General features: G+C 42.5%; 2 protein-coding genes and 1 pseudogene across 2 annotated transcripts; 2 read left to right on the top strand and 1 right to left on the bottom strand.

Annotated features, from left to right (window-relative positions):
* The first annotated feature begins 10164 nt into the window (after window positions 1-10164).
* LOC122689331 lies at window positions 10165-12758 on the top strand (annotated as a pseudogene).
* Window positions 12759-15838: 3080 nt separating this feature from the next.
* On the bottom strand, window positions 15839-17120 carry RNF113A (ring finger protein 113A). The gene has a single exon (XM_043895679.1). It carries the CDS (start codon window positions 16925-16927, stop codon window positions 15896-15898), a length of 1032 nt encoding a protein of 343 aa, XP_043751614.1. The 5' UTR covers window positions 16928-17120; the 3' UTR covers window positions 15839-15895.
* Window positions 17121-17227: 107 nt separating this feature from the next.
* Window positions 17228-20624, top strand: NDUFA1 (NADH:ubiquinone oxidoreductase subunit A1). Its single transcript, XM_043895682.1, has 3 exons — window positions 17228-17361; window positions 18671-18760; window positions 20051-20624. Exons 1-3 carry the CDS (start codon window positions 17260-17262, stop codon window positions 20069-20071), a joined length of 213 nt encoding a protein of 70 aa, XP_043751617.1. The 5' UTR covers window positions 17228-17259; the 3' UTR covers window positions 20072-20624.
* The last annotated feature ends 504 nt before the right edge of the window (window positions 20625-21128 follow it).

A 21128-nucleotide genomic window follows, 5' to 3' on the forward strand; every position in this document is an offset into this window, starting at 1 on the left:
GCTCTCTCCCTCCCACTTCCCAGCTCAGTGAGATGGAAGCTCCATTCCAGACTGGTGTAGCCAAGAATACAGGGCTCCCTCTCTTTGTAGCTCCTATAGAGGGCTATCTTCCTCGGAAGGGCAAAACATTGCCATTTCTTATCCTGCCTCTGGCTACCTGTTGCTATGGCTAAGTACTGGGGTAATGTGGCTGAAAGGTCGGGGTCCCTGCTTTCACCCAGCTCCCGCTGGTGGGACAGAGGCTCTACCTTGAGCACGGTGGGGCCGAAAATACTGGGGCCCTGATCACCACTGCCCTGGCTGATATGGTGGTTCCACACTAGTAGAGGCAAGCTGAGAAGACCTGAGTCTACTGCCACATCTCTACCTAGCACTCAAGTCCTAAAGTGTGGAGGTTGCGCAGAAAGAAACAACCTCAGCCCTCAATCCCAGAGTCTTGGCTTGGAGCTTTTTCTTTGGGGGAGGTCACAAAACAGTCGGTAATCTCATCCCAAAGGAACTGACTTCATTAGCAACACGGGATGAGGAAATTTGAGCTTTAAGGGTATTCTCAAACACAGTGGAGGTTGTGGTAAAAGGAGTTTGCTCTTTGGGAGGACTTAAGATTATTAGATTCAGTGGCGATATAAACTAAATTGTAGGCCAGCTCCTCTAAGAAGAAAACTGCATAAGGAGCCCTCCTAGGTGCAGAACAAAGCTCAAACACTGACCTCAGGAACTGGTCCTCCAAAGGTGCTCTCCTTTGATTGGGATGGACAGTAGAGCAGTTTATGCCTCAGGGTGTTGTAGAAGACAGTAGAACAACAATTTTGCAAATAAAGCAGTCTAACAGTTGGGTACTGTCAGGAAAAGAGACAGAGAAACCTGTCAAAACCACTGTCATCTTGGGAGACTATGGGTTCACCAAGGCCATACTCCCTGGGAACCAACATCAGAGCTTTACACTGGGAGGGGTACAGTGGGGCGTGGATAGCAAGGAGAGACTTCAATAATGATCCAGCCTTTCAGTAAGCAAATAACAAGAAGAAGCCCGGAGTGGTGGCTGGGGAGCCTATACCCAGAGTCAGTATATTACCTAAAACACTCAGATTCCAATGAAAATATTAAGAGATATACAAAGAAACAGAAAAATATTACCCATATACTCGGGGAGGAACAGGTAACAAAAACCATCTGTGAGAGTAACCAGGTGTCAGATTTTTAAAAAATATTTATTTATTTGCCTGTGCCAGGTCCTAGCTGTAGCATGTGGGATCCATTTCCCTGACCAGAGACCAAACCCAGGCCCTCTTGCATTGGGACCACAAAGTCTCAGCCACTGAACCACCAGGGAAGAACCAGGTATCAGATTTAACAAAGACTTCAAGTATCCATCATAAATACATTCAAAGAACTAAAGAAAACCATGATTAAAGAAATAAAAGTATGAGACAATGTTGTATGAAATAGAGAACTCAATAAGAATAAATTATATATAAAAAAAGAATTGGAAATTCTGGAATTGAAAGGTACAGTAACTTAAATGAAAAACTTACTAGAGGATCTTATATTAATTAGCTTTGACAGGCAAGTTCTTTACCACTAGTGCCACCTGTTGTCGTTGTTCAGTCTCTCAGTCATGTCCAATTCTTTGTGACCCTGCGGACTGCAGCATGCCAGGCTTCCCTGTCCATCACTATCTCCCCAAATTTGCTCTAATTCATGTCCGCTGAGTCGATGATGCCATCCAACCATCTCATCCTCTGTCGCTCCCTTCTCCTCCTGCCCTCAGTCTTTCCCAGCATCAGGTCTTTTCCAATGAGTTGGCTCTTCACATCAGGTGGCCAAAGTGAAGTCGCTCAGTCGTGTCTAACTCTTTGAGACCCTATGGACTGTAGCCCACCAGGCTCCTCTGTCCATGGGATTTCCCAGGTAAGAATACTGGAGTGGGTTGCCATTTCCTTCTCCAGGGGATCTTCCCGACCCAGGGATTGAACTCGGGTCTTCCACATTGCAGGCAGACTCTTTACCACCTGAGCCACCAGGGAATCCCATCAGGTGGCCAAAGTAAGCCCTATATTACCTTGCTAGGACTGCCATAACAAAATACCACAGACCGGGCAGCTTAAACAGCATATATTTACTTTCTCACAGTTCCAGAGGCTAGAATTCCAAGATCTACGCATCAGCATGTTTTATTTCTGAGGACTCTCTCCTTGGCTTGCAGATGGCTATCTTTCACTATGTTCTCACATGGTCATTCCTCTATGTACATGTACCCCTGATGTTTCTTTTTCTTTTTTTTTTTTTGGCTGTGCTGGGTCTTCCTTGCTGTGCACGGACTTTCTCTGGTTGTGGTGAGTGGGAGCCACTCTATTTATGGTATGCAGGCTTCTCATTGCAGTGGCTTCTCTCCTTGTGGAGCTTTAGAATGCAGGCTCAGTAGTTGTAGCACTCAGGCTTAGTTGCCCTGAGGCATGTGAAATCTTCCAGAATCAGGGATCGAACCCATGTCACTTCCATTGGCAGGCAGATTCTTAACCACTGGACCACCAGGGAAGGCCCCTGATTTCTTGTTGTATCCACATTTCCTCTTCTCATAAGGATACTGCTCAGTGGTAAGTAGACTTATTATGGTGCTCATTTTGAAATGTATATATAGATATGGAATCACTATGCTGTATACTAGCAGCTAACCTAGTATTGTAGGTCAGTTAAACTTCAAAAACAAACAAATTCACAGAAAAAGAGATCAGATTTGTGGTTACCAGAGGTGGGGGTGGGGGGAGGGGGAGTTGAATGAAAATAATCAAAAGGTACTGGAAAGAACACAATGTAAGAACTGTGAGTTGAATCTATTCTGACTCTTGCTGAGGACTGTAGCCCAGGAGACAGCCTCTCAGAAAACTCTGAGAAATAGTTTCAAAGAGTTAGGGGAAGAGCTAGTACATATAGTGCAGTCAAGATCTTGGTGAAAGTTTACTGCTCATGAGGATCAAGTATCTCAGTTAATGATTTTAGTACTTTTCTAAGTATGGGAAGATGCAAGAATAATGGGATCATTGAAATTCTTCCTTAGATGTGCATTTTAACTATCTAGGGGCCCATATATCTAAAACACACAATGCTTCATCCTAAATTCTTTCAGGGTGTCCTTGTAGGTCAGTGACCGTGGTGGCCAATGACTTGATCCTTGTAGAACTGGAATGGCACTCAACATTGTCTGTTTACAGTACAAACTTCAAGTTATAAGAAAAATAAATATAATTAACACTGCTTTACATTATATATGAAAGTTGTTATGAGAGTGAATCTGGTGGGTGGATGCGGGATTTATTCAGCTTGCAGCCACCCAAGACAAGCCTCCTATGTAACTTCCCTTGTTTATTAAAACTGCAACCTGAAAATCTGGAGTGGTCTGCCTCTTTCATTGGTCTCTCCTTATGCTCCATGTAAGGGGGTCAATTTCAGATTTCACTCAGGGGAACTCCTGAGGCTACAAACCAATAGTAGTTGTATAATACTTTTCTTTTGAGTGGCTCCAAAATCACTACAGATGGTGACTGCCACCATGAAATTAAAAGATGCTTGCTCCTTGATAGAAAAGCTATGACCAACCTAGACAGCAAATTAAAAAGCAGAGACATTACTTTGCCAACAAAGGTCCATCTAGTCAAAGCTATGGTTTTTCCAGTAGTCATATATGGATGTGAGAGTTGGACTATAAAGAAAGCTGAGCGCCAAAGAACCGATGGTTTTGAACTGTGGTGTTGGAGAAGACTCTTGAGAGTCCCTTGGACTGCAAGGAGATCCAACCAGTCAATTCGAAAGGAAATCAGTCCTGAATATTCACTGGAAGGACTGATGCTGAAGCTGAAGTTCCAATACTTTGGCCACCTGATGTGAAGAACTGACTTATTGGAAAACACCCCGATGCTGGGAAAGATTGGGGGCAGGAGGAGAAGGGGATGACAGAAGATGAGATGGTTGGATGGCATCATCAACTCGATGGACATGAGTTTGAGCAAGCTCTGAGAGTTGGCGATGGACAGTGAAGCCTAGTGTGCTGCAGTCCATGGGGTTGCAAAGAGTCGGACATGACTGAACTACTGAACTGAATTACTTAAAAAACAATATAAATGCTTATTTCTTCTCCCTTCTTCTGTCAACCAATTTATATATTAACTGTATAAAATAATATATCTGTACTGTATTGTTGGATCTATAACAGAAATGTAATATATTTTCCAATAATAGCACAAAAGAGGTGGGTGGAACAAACATGTATTGGGCTAAGAAAATGACTCCAGATGGTTTTTCAGATCTATCAGAAGAAATAAAGAGAATCAGAAATGATAAAAAGAAGGTTAATATAACAGAAGGTATAAATATGTACTTGTTTTCCTTTCTTTTCTTAGGTCCTGTAAAAGTCATAAAAGTATATGAAATAATATTATAACACAGCAGTCCCCAGAGACCAGTTTCATGGAAGACAATTTTTCCATGGACCAGGGTGGTGGTAGGGGTGGTTTCAGGATGATCAGATGCATTACATTTACTGTGCTTCTCTGAGAATCTAATGCTGTTGCTGATTTGACAGGAGGAGGAGCTCACGCTCATATTCCCCATGTGAGACAGCTGTAAATACAGGTGAAGCTATGCTTGTTCACCTACCACTCACCTCCTGTTGTGTGGCCTGGTTCCTAACAAGCCACAGAGCGGTATCAGTCTATGGCCCGGGGGTTGGGGACCCCTGTAATAATGTATTGTCAGTTTGTAACATTTATAGATGTAATATGTATCATGAAAAGGGACAAAAGAGAATAGAAGTATTTAGGAATGTTTTATGTCTCACTGGAATTAGATAACTATAAATCTGAAGCTGGTTCTGAGACATTAAGACATGAATCGTGGGCTTCCCTGGTGGTCTAGTGGTTGAGAATCTACCTGCCAATGCAGGGGACACAGGTTCGATACCCTGGTCCAGGAAGATCTCACATGCCCCAGAGCAACTAAGCCTATGCGTCACAACTACTGAGCCCACGTGCTGCAACTACTGAAGCCCGTGTGCCCTAGAGCCCGTGCTCTGCAATAAGAGAAACCACCGCAGTGAGAAGCCCACACACCCCAACAAAGAGTAGCCCCCACTCGCTACAACTAGAGAAAGTCTGAGTGCAGCAACATAGACCCAAAATATCCAAAAATAAATAAATACAATCATTTAAAAAATAAAACACTGGAAAAATGTATTTTCCAACTAAACCAAGGCAAGTATTAGGAAGGTAATAATAAAGATTAGAAGGAAATTAATGAAAGAGAGACTAGAAAAACAACAGAGAAAAATCAATGAAACCAGAAGTTGGTTCTTTGAAAAGATCAATAAAATTGGCAAACTTTTAGCTAGATTGACTCAAAAATAACAAAAGAGAAGAGGATTCAAATGACTAGAATCAGAAATCAATAGGAAATTCCCTGACAGTCCAATGGTTAGAACTTAGCATTTCACTGCCCAGCCTGGGTTTAGTTCCTGGTCAGGGAACTTATATCCACAAGACATGCAGCATGGCCAAAAAAGGAAAAAACAAAAGAAATGAGGAGGGCACATTACTGCTGATCCCATACAGATAAAAAGGATTACAAATGAATACTTGAATAATTGTAAAAGAAATTAAAGATTAAAATGAGTGGAAAACCATCCTATGTTCACTGAGTTTGATTAGAAGATTACTATTAATTAATATTGTTTATCTATTTATTTTTGGCCTTGCCACCTCTCAGCTTGCAGGATCTTAGTTCCTGACCAGGGGTCGAGCCCAGGCCCCCTGCAGTGAAAGCATGTAGTCCTAACCACAGGACCACCAGGGAATTACCCATATTAGTTAACATTATTTAGATGGAAATAATCCCTAAATTGATTTACAGATTCAGTGAAATCTCTATTAAAATCCCAGCTGATTTATTTGTAGAAGTTGATGAGCTGACTCAAACATTCATAAGGAATTTTGGAGATCCAGAATATCCAAAACAATAAGGAGGTTCACACTTCTGATTTTAAAACTTTCTATAAAATGACAGTAATCAAGACCTTATAGTACTGGCATAAGAATAGACATATAGGTAAATGGAGTAGAACTGAGAGTCCAGAAACAAGCCCACTTGGTTACAGTCAACTGATTCATTTTATGAGTACCAAGAACATTCAATGGTCTTTTCAACAAATGGTGCTAGATCACTGGATAGCCACAGGCCAAAGAATGAAATCAAACCCTTATCCTATGCCATACACAAAAATTAAAATGGATCAAAAACCTAAATGAAAGAGTTAAAACTATAAAACTCTTGAAAACATAAGGGTAAATCTCTATGACTTCAGATTTATCAATGTATTTTCAGATGTGACACCAGAAGCATGAATAACAAGAAAAGTGGTTAAATTGTACTTCATCAAAATCAAAACCTTTTATGGTTCAAAGAATACCAACAAGAAAGTAAAAAGACAACTCAGATTGGGAGAAAAATTTTGTACATTATTTATCTGATATGGCCCTGGTGTCCAGAGTATATAAAGAAATCTTACAACTGAACAACCCAGAGTCAAAAAACCCAATTAAAAAATGGGTAAAGGACTTAAATAGACATTTCACCAAAGATGACATACAATGGCCAACACGCACATGTAAAGATGCTCAGGCATTAGTCACTAGGGAAGTACAAATCCAAGCCATGATGAGATACCGCTTCACACCTACTAGGATTGCTTTTAAGAAAAAGGGAAATAACAAGTGCTGGTGATGTGGAGAAACTGGAGCCCTCTTACACTGCTGGTAGGAATATACTGGGTTGGCCAAAAGTTTGTTCAGACCTAGAGGGGTGGGAGGGAAGTTCAAGAGGGAGGGGACATATGTATACTTATGGCTGATTCATGTTGATGTATGGCAGAAACCAACACAATACTGTAAAGCAATTATCCTTCAATTAAAAATACGTAAATTAAAAAAGAAGTTTGTTCGGGTTTCCTAAATAAAATGCCTTAGCTGCTAAAAGAAGACAGTTTGCCAGTGCTTCAAAAAGTTAAAGATAGCATTACCATATGACCCAGCAATTCTACTTCTAGGTGAATACTCACTTGATCTTAGCCAAAAGGCCGAGAAGCGATACTCCTAGGTGAATACTCAAAAGAATTGGAAAACAGGTACTCAAAGATATAGACACTCATTTTTCAGAGCAGCACTATTCACAATCGCCTAAAGGTGGAAAATACAAAAATATCCATCAACAGAAAGATGGATAATAAATTGTGGTGTATACATACAATGGAATATTATTCAGCTTCAAAAAGGAAGTGCTGATACATATACATACTACAATGTGAATGAACCTTGAAAACATTGTATTAAGTGAAAGCCAGACACAAGACTACATACTGTATGATTCCTCTTACATGAAGTATTTAGAATAGCTAAATCCATGGAAACAATGCAGATTGGTGGTTGCCAGAAGATGCTGAGAGGAGAGACTCGGGAGCATTTACTTAGTGGGTATGAGGTTTTCTTCTGGGGTGATGAAAATGTTTTGTAATTATATAGAGCTAGTAGTTTCATAGGAGAAGGCAATGGCAACCCACTCCAGTACTCTTGCCTGGAAAATCCCATGGACGGAGAAGCCTGGTGGGCTGCAGTCCATGGGGTCGCTAAGAGTCGGATACGACTGAGAGACTTCACTTTCACTTTTCACTTTCATGCATTGGAGAAGGAAATGGCAACCCACTCCAGTGTTCTTGCCTGGAGAATCCCATGGACAGCAGAGCCTGGCGGGCTATGGTCCATGGGGTCACAAAGAGTCGGACACGACTGAAGTGACTGAGCACACACGCACAGTAGTTTCACAACATTGTGAATGCCACCAAACTGTTCACTTTATTAAAATTAACCACTTTAAATTGGTTAATTTAATGTTATGTGAATTTCATTTCAGTTAAAAAACAGTTTTAAAAAGGTTAAGGAGTTAACCATATAACAGCATTTCCACTCCTATATATCTCCCCAAGAGAAATGAAGATACACATAAACACAGATGTGTGTGCCCATGAACATATCATTACTCATAATAGCCAAAACGTGGAAACAATCTAAAGTCCATCAATTGATAAATGGATAAACAAAAGGTAGTATCTCTGTAAAATGGAGTATTACTCAGACACGTTAAGGAATGTATTGATATACTCGACAATATGGATGAACTTTGAGAACACGCTAAGTGAAAGCAGGCAGACACAAAAGGCCACACATTGTATTGGGTTGGCCCAAAAGTTCAGTCCAGTTTTTCCATAAAAAACCCAAATGAACTTTTGGGCCAACCCAATATGATTCCATTGATATGAAATGTCCAGGAGAGGTAAATATATAGAGACAGAAAGATTACTGAATGGGGAGATGGAGAGTGACTGCTAATGGGTATGCTTTTCTTTTTTATTATTAGCAAATTTTTAAAAATTTTAATTTTATTGGAACATAGTTGATTTACACTATTGTGTTAGTTTCAGATATAGGATATGCTTTTGTTTTTGAAGTATTGAGAAAATGTTCTGAAATTATAGTGGGGATGGTTGCATAACCTTGTGAATATACTTGTGAATGAAAGCCACTCAAGGGCATATTTTAAAATGATGAATTATATGATATGTAAGTTGTATCTCAGTAAAGCTGTTAGGAGAAAATGAAAGATACTAATATACATTATTCTTGGCTTGGTGAGAGGGAAGGAGAGAGAAATAGCTAAAGAGGAAGATCAATGGGAAAAGAGCAAGGGAGTGATTACCATAAAAATCAGCAGAGTGGTTACCTGTGTGTGCGATCTGGAGAATCCGGATACTTGAGGGGCTTCTTGAGCATTGTTAGTTTTGTATTTCTTGACCTGGGTGCTGGTTATGCCAAGGCTTCCTATGTAGCTACTTGTTATACTGCAAAGTTGTGTTTTATGTACTCTTCTGTATGTGCCTTTCTCCATCTCACTAAATGGTACCACTTTCCACCCAGTTACTCAAGTCAAAAATCTTGGAGTCACCTTGACTCTTTATCTAACACCTCATATCTAACGTGCCAAGACACCTTGTCAGTTTTATCTTCAGACTACATCTAGAATCTGACCCCTTCTCATCACCACCTGGTTTGAAGCACTTGCCATCTCTCACCCGGACAATAGCAGTAGCCTTCTGATCTCTCCGCTCCATCCCCTGACCTGCCTACCCTGGAGTATTTTCTACATAGCAACCAGTTTCTTTTTTCTCCTTTGACTTGAAGGTATTTCTTAATGAAATATTAATCACATACAATGAAATGCACATACATGTACATTCCAATGAGTTTGACAAATGTAGACACTAGTGTAACAAACACCCCAGTTAAGATATAAAACATTTCCACTACCCCCCATAAGTTCCAGAAGGATCCTTTCTAAAGCCAGTGTCAGATCATGTGAGTCCTCTGCTTCAAACCTCCCAGTGACCCTCCTTGTCACCGACAATAAAACCTCAAGTTCTTGCAATGGCTCATAAAGCTGTACACAGTCTGCCCTCACCCCCCATTACTTCTCTTATCTCATCTTACAGTTCTTTCCTCTTCCTTGAGTTCATTCTGTATGGGCTCTCCAAAACAGATCGTTAAATTCCTTCCTCACTGTTCTCAGGACAAATTGGGCACTTTCCTGCCTCAGGGCTTTTGTACTTGGTGTCCTCTGTCTGGAATGCTGTTATCCCAGATTATCTGCTTCATTTAGGTCTCTGCTCAAATGTCACCTTATCAGAAAGAGACCCTCCCTGACCACCCTATATACGATGACATGCCCCCTCCCCGGGCACGCTCTCTCATCCCCTTCCCTTGCTCCAATGTTCTTTATAGCACTTAGCTCCATTTGTTATGTATTATGCATGTGCGATTCTGCTGTGCTCTCTCATGTAAGTTCTAGAGTGTGGGGATTCGAGTGCCTTTGCTCTGGCTGTATCGCCAGTGCTTAACTCAATGCCTGGCATATAGTGGGTGTTCAAAAACTATTTACCAGGCCGGCGGGAGCCCCGGAGGGCGGCGGTGCAGCCGACCGGCCAGCGTGGACCGCGGGCAGCCCGGGCGTTGGTCCTGGGCCGCGCCTCTCTCCTGCTCGACCTCTCCGGAGCCGGGGGCGGACCGCGCGAAGGTGACTTAGGGAGACCTTGCGGTGTCGCCCTTGATCGCACCTCCCGGCTGGGCTGGGAAAAAAGGCGGAAGGACAGGCCGAGCGCATTCGTGCGAGAGCCTCGAGCAGCCCCGGGCGGAGCGAGCAGCACCAGGCGGAGTGAGCCGCCAGGGAGAGCCCGGGCCCCGGCCCAGGCGAGGAATTTGAAATTGGAACAGGAACAAGAGAAAAACCAAATTTTTATCAGAAGCGCTGGCTACTCTAGCCACTGAACATCACGAATTAGAGCATTCTCTGGTCAAAGGCTCCCCGCCTCTGAGCATCTTGAGTGAGGGCGAGCTCTGTCCCCGAGCAGACTGGAAGCAGTGACCGACCACGCACTCCTTGGAAGAGGAAGCAGAGCGCCCGGAGCAGTAGACAGCACAGAATGTCGGAAGGCAAGGACTCTGGTGGTGAAGACGTGTTCTCCAAAGGCATCAAAAAACACAGAACAAGCCTGCCCTCCCCTATGTTTTCCAGAAATGACTTCAGTATCTGGAGCAGCCTCAGAAAATGTATCAGAACGGAACTCTCCAAGATCACCATGCCAGTTATATTTAATGAGCCTTTGAGCTTCCTCCAGCGACTCATTGAATACATGGAGCATGCATACCTCATCCACAAGGCCAGTTGGTTTGCAGATCCTGTGGAAAGGATGCAGTGGGTAGCTGCCTTTGTTGTCTCTGCTGTTGCTTCTCAGTGGGAACGCACTGGAAAGCCTTTCAACCCACTTCTGGGAGAGACTTATGAATTAGTTCGAGATGACCTTGGTTTCAGACTCATCTCTGAGCATGTCAGCCATCACCCACCCATTAGTGCATTTCATGCTGAAGGATTAAACAATGATTTCATCTTTCATGGCTCAATCAATCCCAAACAAGTTCTGGGGGAAAAGCATAGAAGCAGAACCCAAAGGAACCATGACGTTGGAGCTCCTTGAACACAATGAAGCATATACGTGAGTGAATCCTACCTGCTGTGTGCACAACATCATTGTGGGAAAGCTCTGGATGGAGCAGTATAGCAATGTGGAGATCACAAACCGCAAGACTGGGGACAAATGCCTGTTGAATTTTAAGCCATGCGGCCTTTTTGGTAAAGAATTTCACGTAGTTGAAGGCTACATTCAAGATAAAAGCAAAAAGAAGCTCTGTGCTCTCTACGGGAAGTGGACAGAATGTTTGTACAGTGTTGACCTGGCCATATTTGTTGCTTACCAAAAAAAGGATAAGAAAAATACTGAAGAGAAGAACAGCAAACAGGTAAGTGCTTCTGAGGAGTCGGATGAAATGCCAGTGCCAGAATCCCAGAGCGTGTTTGTCATCCCTGGGAGCGTTCTCTTGTGGCGAATAGCCCCACAGCCTCCGAATTCGGCCCAGATGTATAATTTTACTAGCTTTGCAATGGTTTTGAATGAAGTAGACAAGGAGATGGAGAGCATGCTTCCTAAGACAGACTGAAGGCTGCAGCCTGACATCAGAGCCATGGAGAATGGGGAGATGGATCAAGCCAGTGAAGAAAAAAAGCAACTCGAGGAGAAACAAAGAGTGGCATGCAAGAACAGGTCCAAGTCAGAGGACTGGAAGACGAGGTGGTTCCATCAAGGCCCTAATCCCTACAGCGGAGCCCAGGACTGGCTTTATTCTGGCAGCTACTGGGACAGAAACTACTTCAATTTGCCTGACATTTACTAAAATGTAGACAAGTTGGGGCAGAGAAGGCAATGGCAACCCACTCCAGTACTCTTGTCTGGAAAATCCCATGGATGGCGGAGCCTGGTGGGCTGTCTATGGGGTCGCACAGAGTCAGACACGACTGAAGTGACTTAGCAGCAGCAGCAGCAGACAATTTGGGGTGTTTTGGCTCATCCACAGATAAGTCTTAAATCTATGTTTTAAAAATTTCTTCCTTAGTTTCTCCTTATCTTTTTTCAAAGGGAAAAACCATCTCAAGATAACTTGCACTTCACCCAACAATAGTGGGGCATAGGGTGATACTGGTGATGAAAGTCTTAGGAAAAATGGGTAATTCTGCTATCCAGTCATGCTTCTTTGGAATACTATTTTATACAGAGGTATGGGAAACTGCTGGCAAATAAGCTTTTGATGTTTGCTATTGCCATATTTGCTGAAGTTTATACTTAAATGTAACTTTAGCTTTATGGAATTATATAGTAATTCCAAATCAAGTTATTTGAATATTTTTATGCTGTCATGCTTGACTGTTTTAGATTTAACTTTGTAATGGTTAGAATTCTCCTATATGAGGTTTATATGCTCAAATATAGAGAAGGTTTTATGTCATTTTTGTGAAGACTACATTGAAAAGATGGCTTTTCTTCACACTAATCCTATCAATTTTACTCCTTCCCATTCCTAGAAAGAAAAAAAAAATGCCTGAATGTTTGGAAGAGACATTCCTGATTTGAAAATTCTAAACTGGAAAAAGTAAAAAAAAAATAAATAAACAAACTGGAAAAAGTATTTCATTTGCTTATTTTAGTACTCTGAACTTACTTGTACAGTTTTCTATAATTAATGTCATTAGAATTAAAAGGTGAATAAAACCTAGCAATTCACAAAAATACCATAGAAATAGAGGTTTTAGGCACCATCATTACATAATGACAAACCTTTTTAAATGCTTTAACTTCCATTGACAAATGCCACCCGAGAAACTCAGTTGTATTCATGTATTATAAATATCAAACTATATAAAAGGAGGTCTTGAGCATTTCAGGTTTGCAAGGCACCTGTGTACTTAAGATATGTATGGAGACATACTGTACAGTAGCTTTGCCCCTTTAATTGGGGTACATTAATCTTTTGGTATTTATCTACCCAATCCCAGACTGAGATTTTGCTCCTATGGGCCTTAGGTAACCTCCAGCAAGTTATTTCAATGGCTGTCTTGAAGTTAAGAAGTTATAATGAAATGATCTACCTGATGCTAATAAAGGCTTTAGAATGGTAAAAAACAAAACAAAACACTATTTATTAAATGAATGTCCACAGTCCCCAGTCTAGTCCAGTCTGCCATGATATCACGTCAACTGGTGTACCAGCCTCCAGTCTGATCTGTCTTGTCTCCAAGACAGTCCATTCCTCACACTGCAGAATTATCTTTTTAAAATTCAAATCTGATCAGCTCACTTTCTTTCTTAAAACCTTTTGATGGCATCCCTTTGCCTTTCTGATAAAGTCCAGAGTCCTTAACATGACAGCAAGGTGGCTGATCTTTGGCCCTGACTACCTGGCCACCTGTCTTTTTCCTCTAGTATCCTGGACTGCTTGGAGTTCTTAGCTGAAGCCAGTCTCTCACTTCAGGTCCTTGGGATATACTGACCCTCTGACTTGGATCCTCTTCCTAACCCCCATTTACAGGTCTCCAGTTGAGGGTCATCTCCTAGGGGAGCCTCCTCTGAACTCTCAGACTAGGTTAGCACCTTTAGGGTCCAGCTGCAACTCATCTCGGCTGGCATGCTCTTTATCCCCCCATATTTATTTATTTATTTTTGGCCATGCCGCAGGGCTTGTGGGAATCTCAGTTCCTTGACCATGAATTGAACCCGGGCCATGGCAGTGGAAGCCCAGAGTCCTACCCACTAGGCCACCAGGGAACCACCCCCGTATTTAATTTTTTTCTAATTTGTAAGAATAACTATTTAGTTTTCACCTATGAAATGAAGTTGCACCATTTAATTAGAGTAATAAAAATAGTTCTTTTAAAAATTTTAATCATAAACCTTGTAAACATGAAAAATAACCTTGAGCATACCACGCTTTTTGCTACTCGTTGTCCTGTTTCTTCCCATAACACTTTTTAGAACACTGTCTTCCTTTGCCTTCCACCTCAGTGTGTCTGTTAAGTTGCTTCAGTTGTGTCTGACTCTCTGTGATGCTATGGACTGTAGCCCGCCAGGCTCCTCTGTCCAAGGGATTCTCCAGGCAAGAATACTGGAGTGGGTTGCCATGCCCTCCTCCAGAGGATCTTCCTGACTAAGGGATCGAACCTACATCATTTTACATCTTCTGCATTGGCAGGCAGTTTCTTTACCACTAGCGCCACCTAAATTTCTCTTTCTCCAACTGCCTCTACAACTTTCTCTTTCCTGTTCTCCTGGGTTTTTTTTTTTTTTTTTGTCTCATCCCTTAAATGTTGTTTTCTGTGTCATACTTTCTTTCTTTTTCTGTTTTTTTTTTCATTTATTTTTATTAGTTGGAGGCTAATTACTTTACAATATTGTAGTGGTTTTTGTCATACATTGACATGAATCAGCCATGGATTTACATGTATTCCCCATCCCTTTTCCCGCTAGGCTTCTCATGTATCCCCACTGTACTTAAAACATTCTGTTAAAGAATATATGACATTGTATGAAATGACTTTGATTCTGAATTCTCTCAAGGGCTGGAATTGGCTTAATCCTGAGAGGTCAGCCCAGTGCACTTTTGTTTTTGTACTCATCAAACCTGCACTGTGTGATGTCCAGCTCCATGAGGTCAGGGGCTATGTCTATCTTCTTTGCTAACATCCCGTATGCTAGGCACAGTGCCTTACAAGAGTGGCTCCTCAAAGAATATCTTTAAATAGATTAATGTATATGAATATAAAAATTCTAACCCACAATTTATTCTTATATCTTTTCCCTGGGATCAGCCCAAATTCTAGTTAGATCAGTAAAAATTTACTAGTCATTTGTCCTAACTGGCCTCTCTGCCTTCCATCTTGCTGCAGTCTGATAGACTGTAACCATAGTAACATTAAAAAAAGTTTGATTGTGTTCCCCTCCCCAAATCTCTTTACCTACAGAATATAGTCAAAGCTCCTCGGCTTGGGTTCAAGGCTTTGGCCCTGATCTCCTTTTTCAGACCTCTCTGAGTTTATTTATTAAGTGCTTATTATATGCCAAGCACTGGCCTGGTCACTGAGAAATTCACAGGCTAGTTGGGAAAACAGGTACATAGATTAATAGGGCATGATCAGCTCTATGAAAATAGTTTCAGACACTGGATTATAAAATGTTAGGCTTTTGCCTTCTGCAGGTTCACAAGTTCAGTCCAGAACTGCATAGGGTCACTACCAGCTACATTTCAAATGTTCCAACAGCCACATGAAGCTAGTGGCTATCATATTGGACCCCGGAGCATAGACCATTTCAATCATCCATGGAAGGAGTTACCTATGCTTCAAGGAGAGCAAGGAACATTCCCCATACACACAGGTTGCAGGTCTAGCTACAGGTCCCCCATCCTAATTCTCCCGCTCTCACTGCTCCCCCAACCCCTGACACACACCTTGGCTGGGGTGTATTTTGAAGTACTACAGGCTCCCAAAAGATCATGCATGAAAATACTTTTGTAAATTATTAAGTGATTCATAATTGTGATATAATAAATAGGTTCAGTTCTTGTTTTTAATCACAGCTTTGGTCACTTCAAGCAAATTCTAGCTCTTTTGTTGAACTTCTCCCATCCCCCAAATTTATGTAAAAGGGTTATGAAAAGTAACTGTTACACACAGGCAGCATTTATGCCAGGTAAAACTCCAGATTTTACCTACCTTGATGCTTTTGCAAGCCATCCATCCAGGACCCCACTTCACCACCCACCTTTTCCTTTCACTCACTTTCCCTAGAAAGGAAGGACACGAGTTAAGATTTCCAAAACAACAAAACGTTTATTTTGAGATTTGAGAATAATGGGGAAATTTAAGTAATGGGAACTGGATCCTCATCGGGGTCTTCTGGGAAATCGGAAGCACCACCCTCTTCTGCAGCTCGGTGCTTCTCCAGTTTAGCAATCAATTCTTTCGCTGGATTGAAGACGCCATTGGTCTGCTGGTCACAGACATAGCAGCGCGGGGTGGTGCGGAAATGCTGCAGCGCGCAGCTCTCGCAGAAATAATGCCTGCACTTGGTGACAACTGGGTTTTGGAAGGTCTGGCGACAGATGAAACACTTGAATGGTATTTCCTCCTCATCGCTTCCCACTTCATAGTTTTCGTCCTCATAGACGCCATAGCGACCCTCATCAAGCTCGCGTTCGATCTGCCACCCGTGCTTGTAATCTGAACGGTCATGGAGGAATTTACAGCTGTCTCCGAAGCCACAAAAGCCCGTCTCCTTGTAGTCTTTACAAATGTCGGGCTGGTAATCCCAGCGCACGGTGGCCCGCAGATGCTCGGGAGCTCGGATGGGGCCCTTCCTCACCATTCCGGAGGAAGCATTGCCCATAGACGTATCCTTGGGTTTCATGTATTTCTGATAATTATTGATTCCCCGATAGATCTTGTCATCTTCCTTGCCCCTCAGCTCCTCCTGGATCTTCTGGCTGCGCTCAAAGATGGCTTGTGCGTCACGCTCCTTCTCTGTGTCTAGCTCGTAGACAGCAGTCGCCCCCATATCTTCCGGCCCCACGGGCTTCGCCGAGCGAGTGGACTTATAGACCACGCCGAGACTCTCGGGTTTGTTTTCCTCCTCCTCCTCGCTGCTCAGGTCGCCGTATGCCACCTTCTGTTTACCACTGCCACGGGTCTTCTGGATCATCGGATTGTGGACCGCTCGCTTCTTTTCCGGGCGAACCACAGTGTTCCCTTCGTCACTGCTGCTGCTGCTGTCTCCGGACTCCTGGTTGCAGATCGGGCGCTTTCTGCGGCCTGCAGCCACTTTTCGCCCAGGCTTTTTGAAAAGAAAGGTGCACACCTGGTCTGTCGTCTTTCCTGGGGAAAGTTGCTCTGCCATTTTTAGAGTCTTGAGGTCCGAAACGGCGATGATCTGCTGGCTGGCGCGGGGCTGGCTGGCGTTACTGCACGTCGGGCGCACGGCGGCGAGTTGACGCAAAATCTGCTGCAGAAAGAGGACTGCGGGAGTAGGGAGTGTGCGAGAGCAGGCAGTGTGCGAGAGCGCGGGCGCGCGCTCCTCTTGAGCCCTGCCGCGCCCCGTCGCTTCCTCTGGCGCTTACGTGACTGCGGCCCCACTCGCGCGCAGCCGCGGAGCTTACCCGGAAGAGCTCGAAGCCGGGTCACCTTTAAGGGACCTGGAAGGGAGTGTTTGGCCTCGGGAACGGCGTCGCGATGTGGTTCGAGGTTCTCCCCGGGATCGCTGTCATGGGCGTGTGCTTGTTCATCCCGGGAATGGCCACCGCGCGCATCCACAGGTTCAGTAACGGGGGCAAGGTAAGGCGGCTTCTCCGGCCCGGCGGCTGATTCCAGCGCTTCCGTTACGTAACGGATGGGGGCGTCGGGAGGCCCTTAGGACCCGGAGGCTCTCTCCGAGATGGGGAATACTGAGATCCGTTCTCGCCAGTTTGTTTTTTTTTTTTTAATTGCCTTAAAACGTAGACTTGCGGAACGAAACCAGTCCGGAACCGTGTTCCACTTTAGTAAGGATTTAGTAAGGTTACTGGGTGAAGCCAGGGCTGGAGGGTGGAGTAGAGACTGGGGGCTGGAAAGGTAGGAGATTAAAAGAGGTCAAGTCCAAATTCTTAGGCAGAGGAGAAAGAAAATGGAAAGTATTAGTCGCTCAGTCGTGCCCGACTCTTTGCAGTCCCATGGACTGTAGCCCGCCAGGCTCCACTGTCCATAGAATTCTCCAGGCAAGAATACTGGAGTGGGTTATCATTTCCTTCTCCAGGGGATCTTCCCGGCCTAGGGATCGAACCGGGGTCTCCTGAATTGCAGGCAGAGTCTTTACCGTCTGAACCACCAGTGAAGCCCTACCTAGGCAGAGGAGAGAGGCGTCAATTAGTCTTGCCTCCACCCCAAGTCTCCTTTCTGGCTGGATTTTGATTTTAATTTTTCGCATCCATATCTCGGTAGCTTCTCGTTTTTCACTTTTTCCTAAACTTGATTTAATTAGTTTTTTTTTGGGGGGGGGGCGGGGGGCTTGACAGGCTGTTTTCGAAATCTCAGTTCCTCGACCAGGGATTGAACCCGGGCAACTGGCTGTGAAAGCGCTGAGGCCTAATCACTGGACGGCCAGGGAATTCCCCTTAATTAGGTTTTTTTACCTTGACATTTTTTTTTTTACCCCCCACTTTCTCTTGCAAGCCTTTAGGAATTTAGCTCAAACTCCAGATTTTCAGTTTAGGATTGTGATTTTTCTAACTGGTTCTTTACGTTAACTCTGAAGTATCAATGTATTTGGTTTCTGGTTTTGTGATCGTCTTTCACTTGTGACCTACCGCTGTTCTTTCATCCCAGCGTCCCCAAAAGGAACAAGTAGTCATGACTTAAAAAAAAAAAAAAAAAAAAAGGAAAGAAAAAAAATGATGCTGGTTAAAACAGAATGTGTAAGAAGTCATGGTTACTGTCTTAATTTTAAAGTTTAGTGGTCCGATTTTATTTAAGATTCTGTCTTAATTTGGTTTTTATATGAGTGATGATTCCATTTTTCTGGAATGTCACTTATTAATTAAAGTTCTAATATCTTTCTATTGGCCCACTCACCTTTATAAACTGCAATAATGATTTCCTTTCATTGTAGGAAAAAAGGATTGCCCATTATTCATATCAGTGGTATATGATGGAAAGAGATAGGCGTGTCTCTGGAGTAAACCGTTACTATGTGTCAAAGGTAAGATGGCTCTGATGCTAGCCCACCTGTCAGGGTTGAGATGCATTCTGGTTAACGCTTTGCCAAAGGGCTTACAGCAGACTGGGAAAATGCAAATTAAAGTAGCACCTTTTACATACTAATGATCATCTTATTCTCTGCATTGTCTGCTTATATCCTTTCTTGTTCTGTTGTCTTTTTTCTTTTTGATTTATAGAGGTTCTTATTATACATTACAGATGTTAATCTTTTGTCTCTTTTATATGCGGCAAATATTTTTCTGTCTGCTGTCTTTTTTACTTTATCCTGGCTTTCATCAGATAGATTTTTAATATGGATGTTCTGTTTATCATAGTTTACATTGATACAAAGGACTTTCGTATCCAAGATTCTAAAAAATATTTCTACAGTTTCTCCAAATACAATTAACAATCCTTTCCCCTTTTTTACAGTTAGTACTCTGACCTGTCTACAGGTCATTTGGGGGTATAATGTGAAGCAAGGATTTAACTTTAGTTTATTCCAAGAAACAGCCAGTTGTCAGAATTATCTTATAGAACAGTCCATTTTTTTGTTTGTTTCAGATACCATTCTAGTAAACTAAATATCCATATATACATGGGCCTGTTTCACTAATGTACTCTTCTATACTCCATTGGTTTGCCAATTCATGCACCAGTACATTAAAGAATTACTATAATTTGTATTTGATTGAATCACGAAATGATTTTTTTTTTTGTGGGGGTCAAAAATGGTCAAGCAGTAGCATTTTCATATGGTTCGGCCTAATAGTATGTTCTTATATGTTGTAGGAGTTTGTCCTCATTCTTTAAAAAGATTATTCCTGTAATAGAAACAGAATACCTGGATTGTGTTATTTTAACAACCTGGAAGAAATGCCATCACTGATGACACTTTTACTGTATAGTTTCTGAAGCATTTGGTTGTGAACTGAGTGTTATAGAATGGTCTTCCGAACAGTGTCATGCTTACAGGGCAAAAGTTCTAGAGGGGGTGAGTGGTCCCTGAACTTGACTCTACTACTTCCTGACTGACTTAAGCAAGGGACTTTTAACCTGGCTGAGCCTCCGTTGTTGTTGTTTTTTTTTTAATTTTTTTCATTTGTAAAAAAGTAGAATAAGGCTAATCATCTCTTCCTGATGTTGGCTGTTGTTTTATAAAACAGTTTAAAGTGATATATTTGTTACTGTCAGAAAATGAAAACTAGGAATCATTACAGGTTCTGGGAGTCATTGTACATCTTTGAGAGGAACAGAATTCTCTCATTTTCCTTTTTAAACTGTTTTTCAGGGTTTGGAGAACATTGATTAAGGAAACGTTTTCCTGGTTGATGAAGAACAACTCAGTCATGCTCTTCTATCCCTGCTAGTAGATTATGCGGCATATTGTGTAGCATGCATTGTATTTTGTAGTGTATAATAAAAATAAAAAATCAGAGGTTTTCTTTACTTTTTAAAATAGTACTACCCAAGATCAAGACGTCTACCCAATATAGCATTATCACTTAAAAAAAACTAGAAGGCAACCGAGGCTTGTAAAATTATAGCTGTAATATACACCAAGCACCAATAACTGCCCAGCGCATTATGTGTCACAAAGGTAGTTCCTACTCTTGTAGTAGATACTAAAATATTGGAAAACAGTGTTTCTTCGGAGATTGATAGAAGAATACAGAAAAAGTAGTACTTTTTTCCCCTTTCCTTTTCTGGGTGAATCCCTATATGCTTAAAATTCCAGACTGCACCTTCATCGTCCGTGCACCCTGTATCCTCATATGGTAGTCACTTAAGTGTTGATTCTTATTTTAGTTTATTATGTAGAGCAGCAACAATGATTATGTTTATTAAAATGAATGTATTTGAAATAAAGAATTGCATGTCCAGTGCTAAAGGTAACCAGATAATATGAAGATCTGAAAAGGTGTAACTACTATGAAGAAGGTGATAATCCGTGTGTATAGATCAACACTCCAGGTGACCAGGGAACCTCTAGGTGAGAAAATTAAGTTACCTTTCTTCTCCATCTTTTATCCGGTGCTTCCCAGGTGGTAAAGAATCCACCTGCCAGTGCAGGAGATGCAGGTTCAATCCCCGGGTCAGGAAGATCCCCTGGAGAAGGTAATGGCTGCTGCTGCTGCTAAGTCGCTTCAGTCGTGTCCGACTCTGTGCGACCCCATAGACGGCAGCCCACCAGGCTCCCCCGTCCCCGGGATTCTCCAGGCAAGAACACTGGAGTGGGTTGCCATTTCCTTCTCCAGTGCATGAAAGTGAAAGTGAAAGTGAAGTCGCTCAGTCGTGCCTGACTCTTAGTGACCCCAAGGACTGCAGCCCACCAGGCTCCTCCGTCCATGGGATTTTCCAGGCAAGAG

The sequence above is a fragment of the Cervus elaphus genome, chromosome X, assembly GCF_910594005.1.
Source record: "Cervus elaphus chromosome X, mCerEla1.1, whole genome shotgun sequence".
NCBI lineage: Eukaryota > Metazoa > Chordata > Mammalia > Artiodactyla > Cervidae > Cervus > Cervus elaphus.

What these genes read in the sequence shown, in the direction of transcription:
- RNF113A (XM_043895679.1), bottom strand. Translation starts at nt 16,927, where the DNA reads ATGGCAGAGCAACTTTCCCCAGGAAAGACGACAGACCAGGTGTGCACC.
- NDUFA1 (XM_043895682.1), top strand. Translation starts at nt 17,260, where the DNA reads ATGTGGTTCGAGGTTCTCCCCGGGATCGCTGTCATGGGCGTGTGCTTG. An exon ending in GGTTCAGTAACGGGGGCAAG is followed by an intron (nt 17,362 to 18,670) that starts GTAAGGCGGCTT and finishes CTTTCATTGTAG; the next exon opens with GAAAAAAGGATTGCCCATTA. An exon ending in ACCGTTACTATGTGTCAAAG is followed by an intron (nt 18,761 to 20,050) that starts GTAAGATGGCTC and finishes ACTGTTTTTCAG; the next exon opens with GGTTTGGAGAACATTGATTA.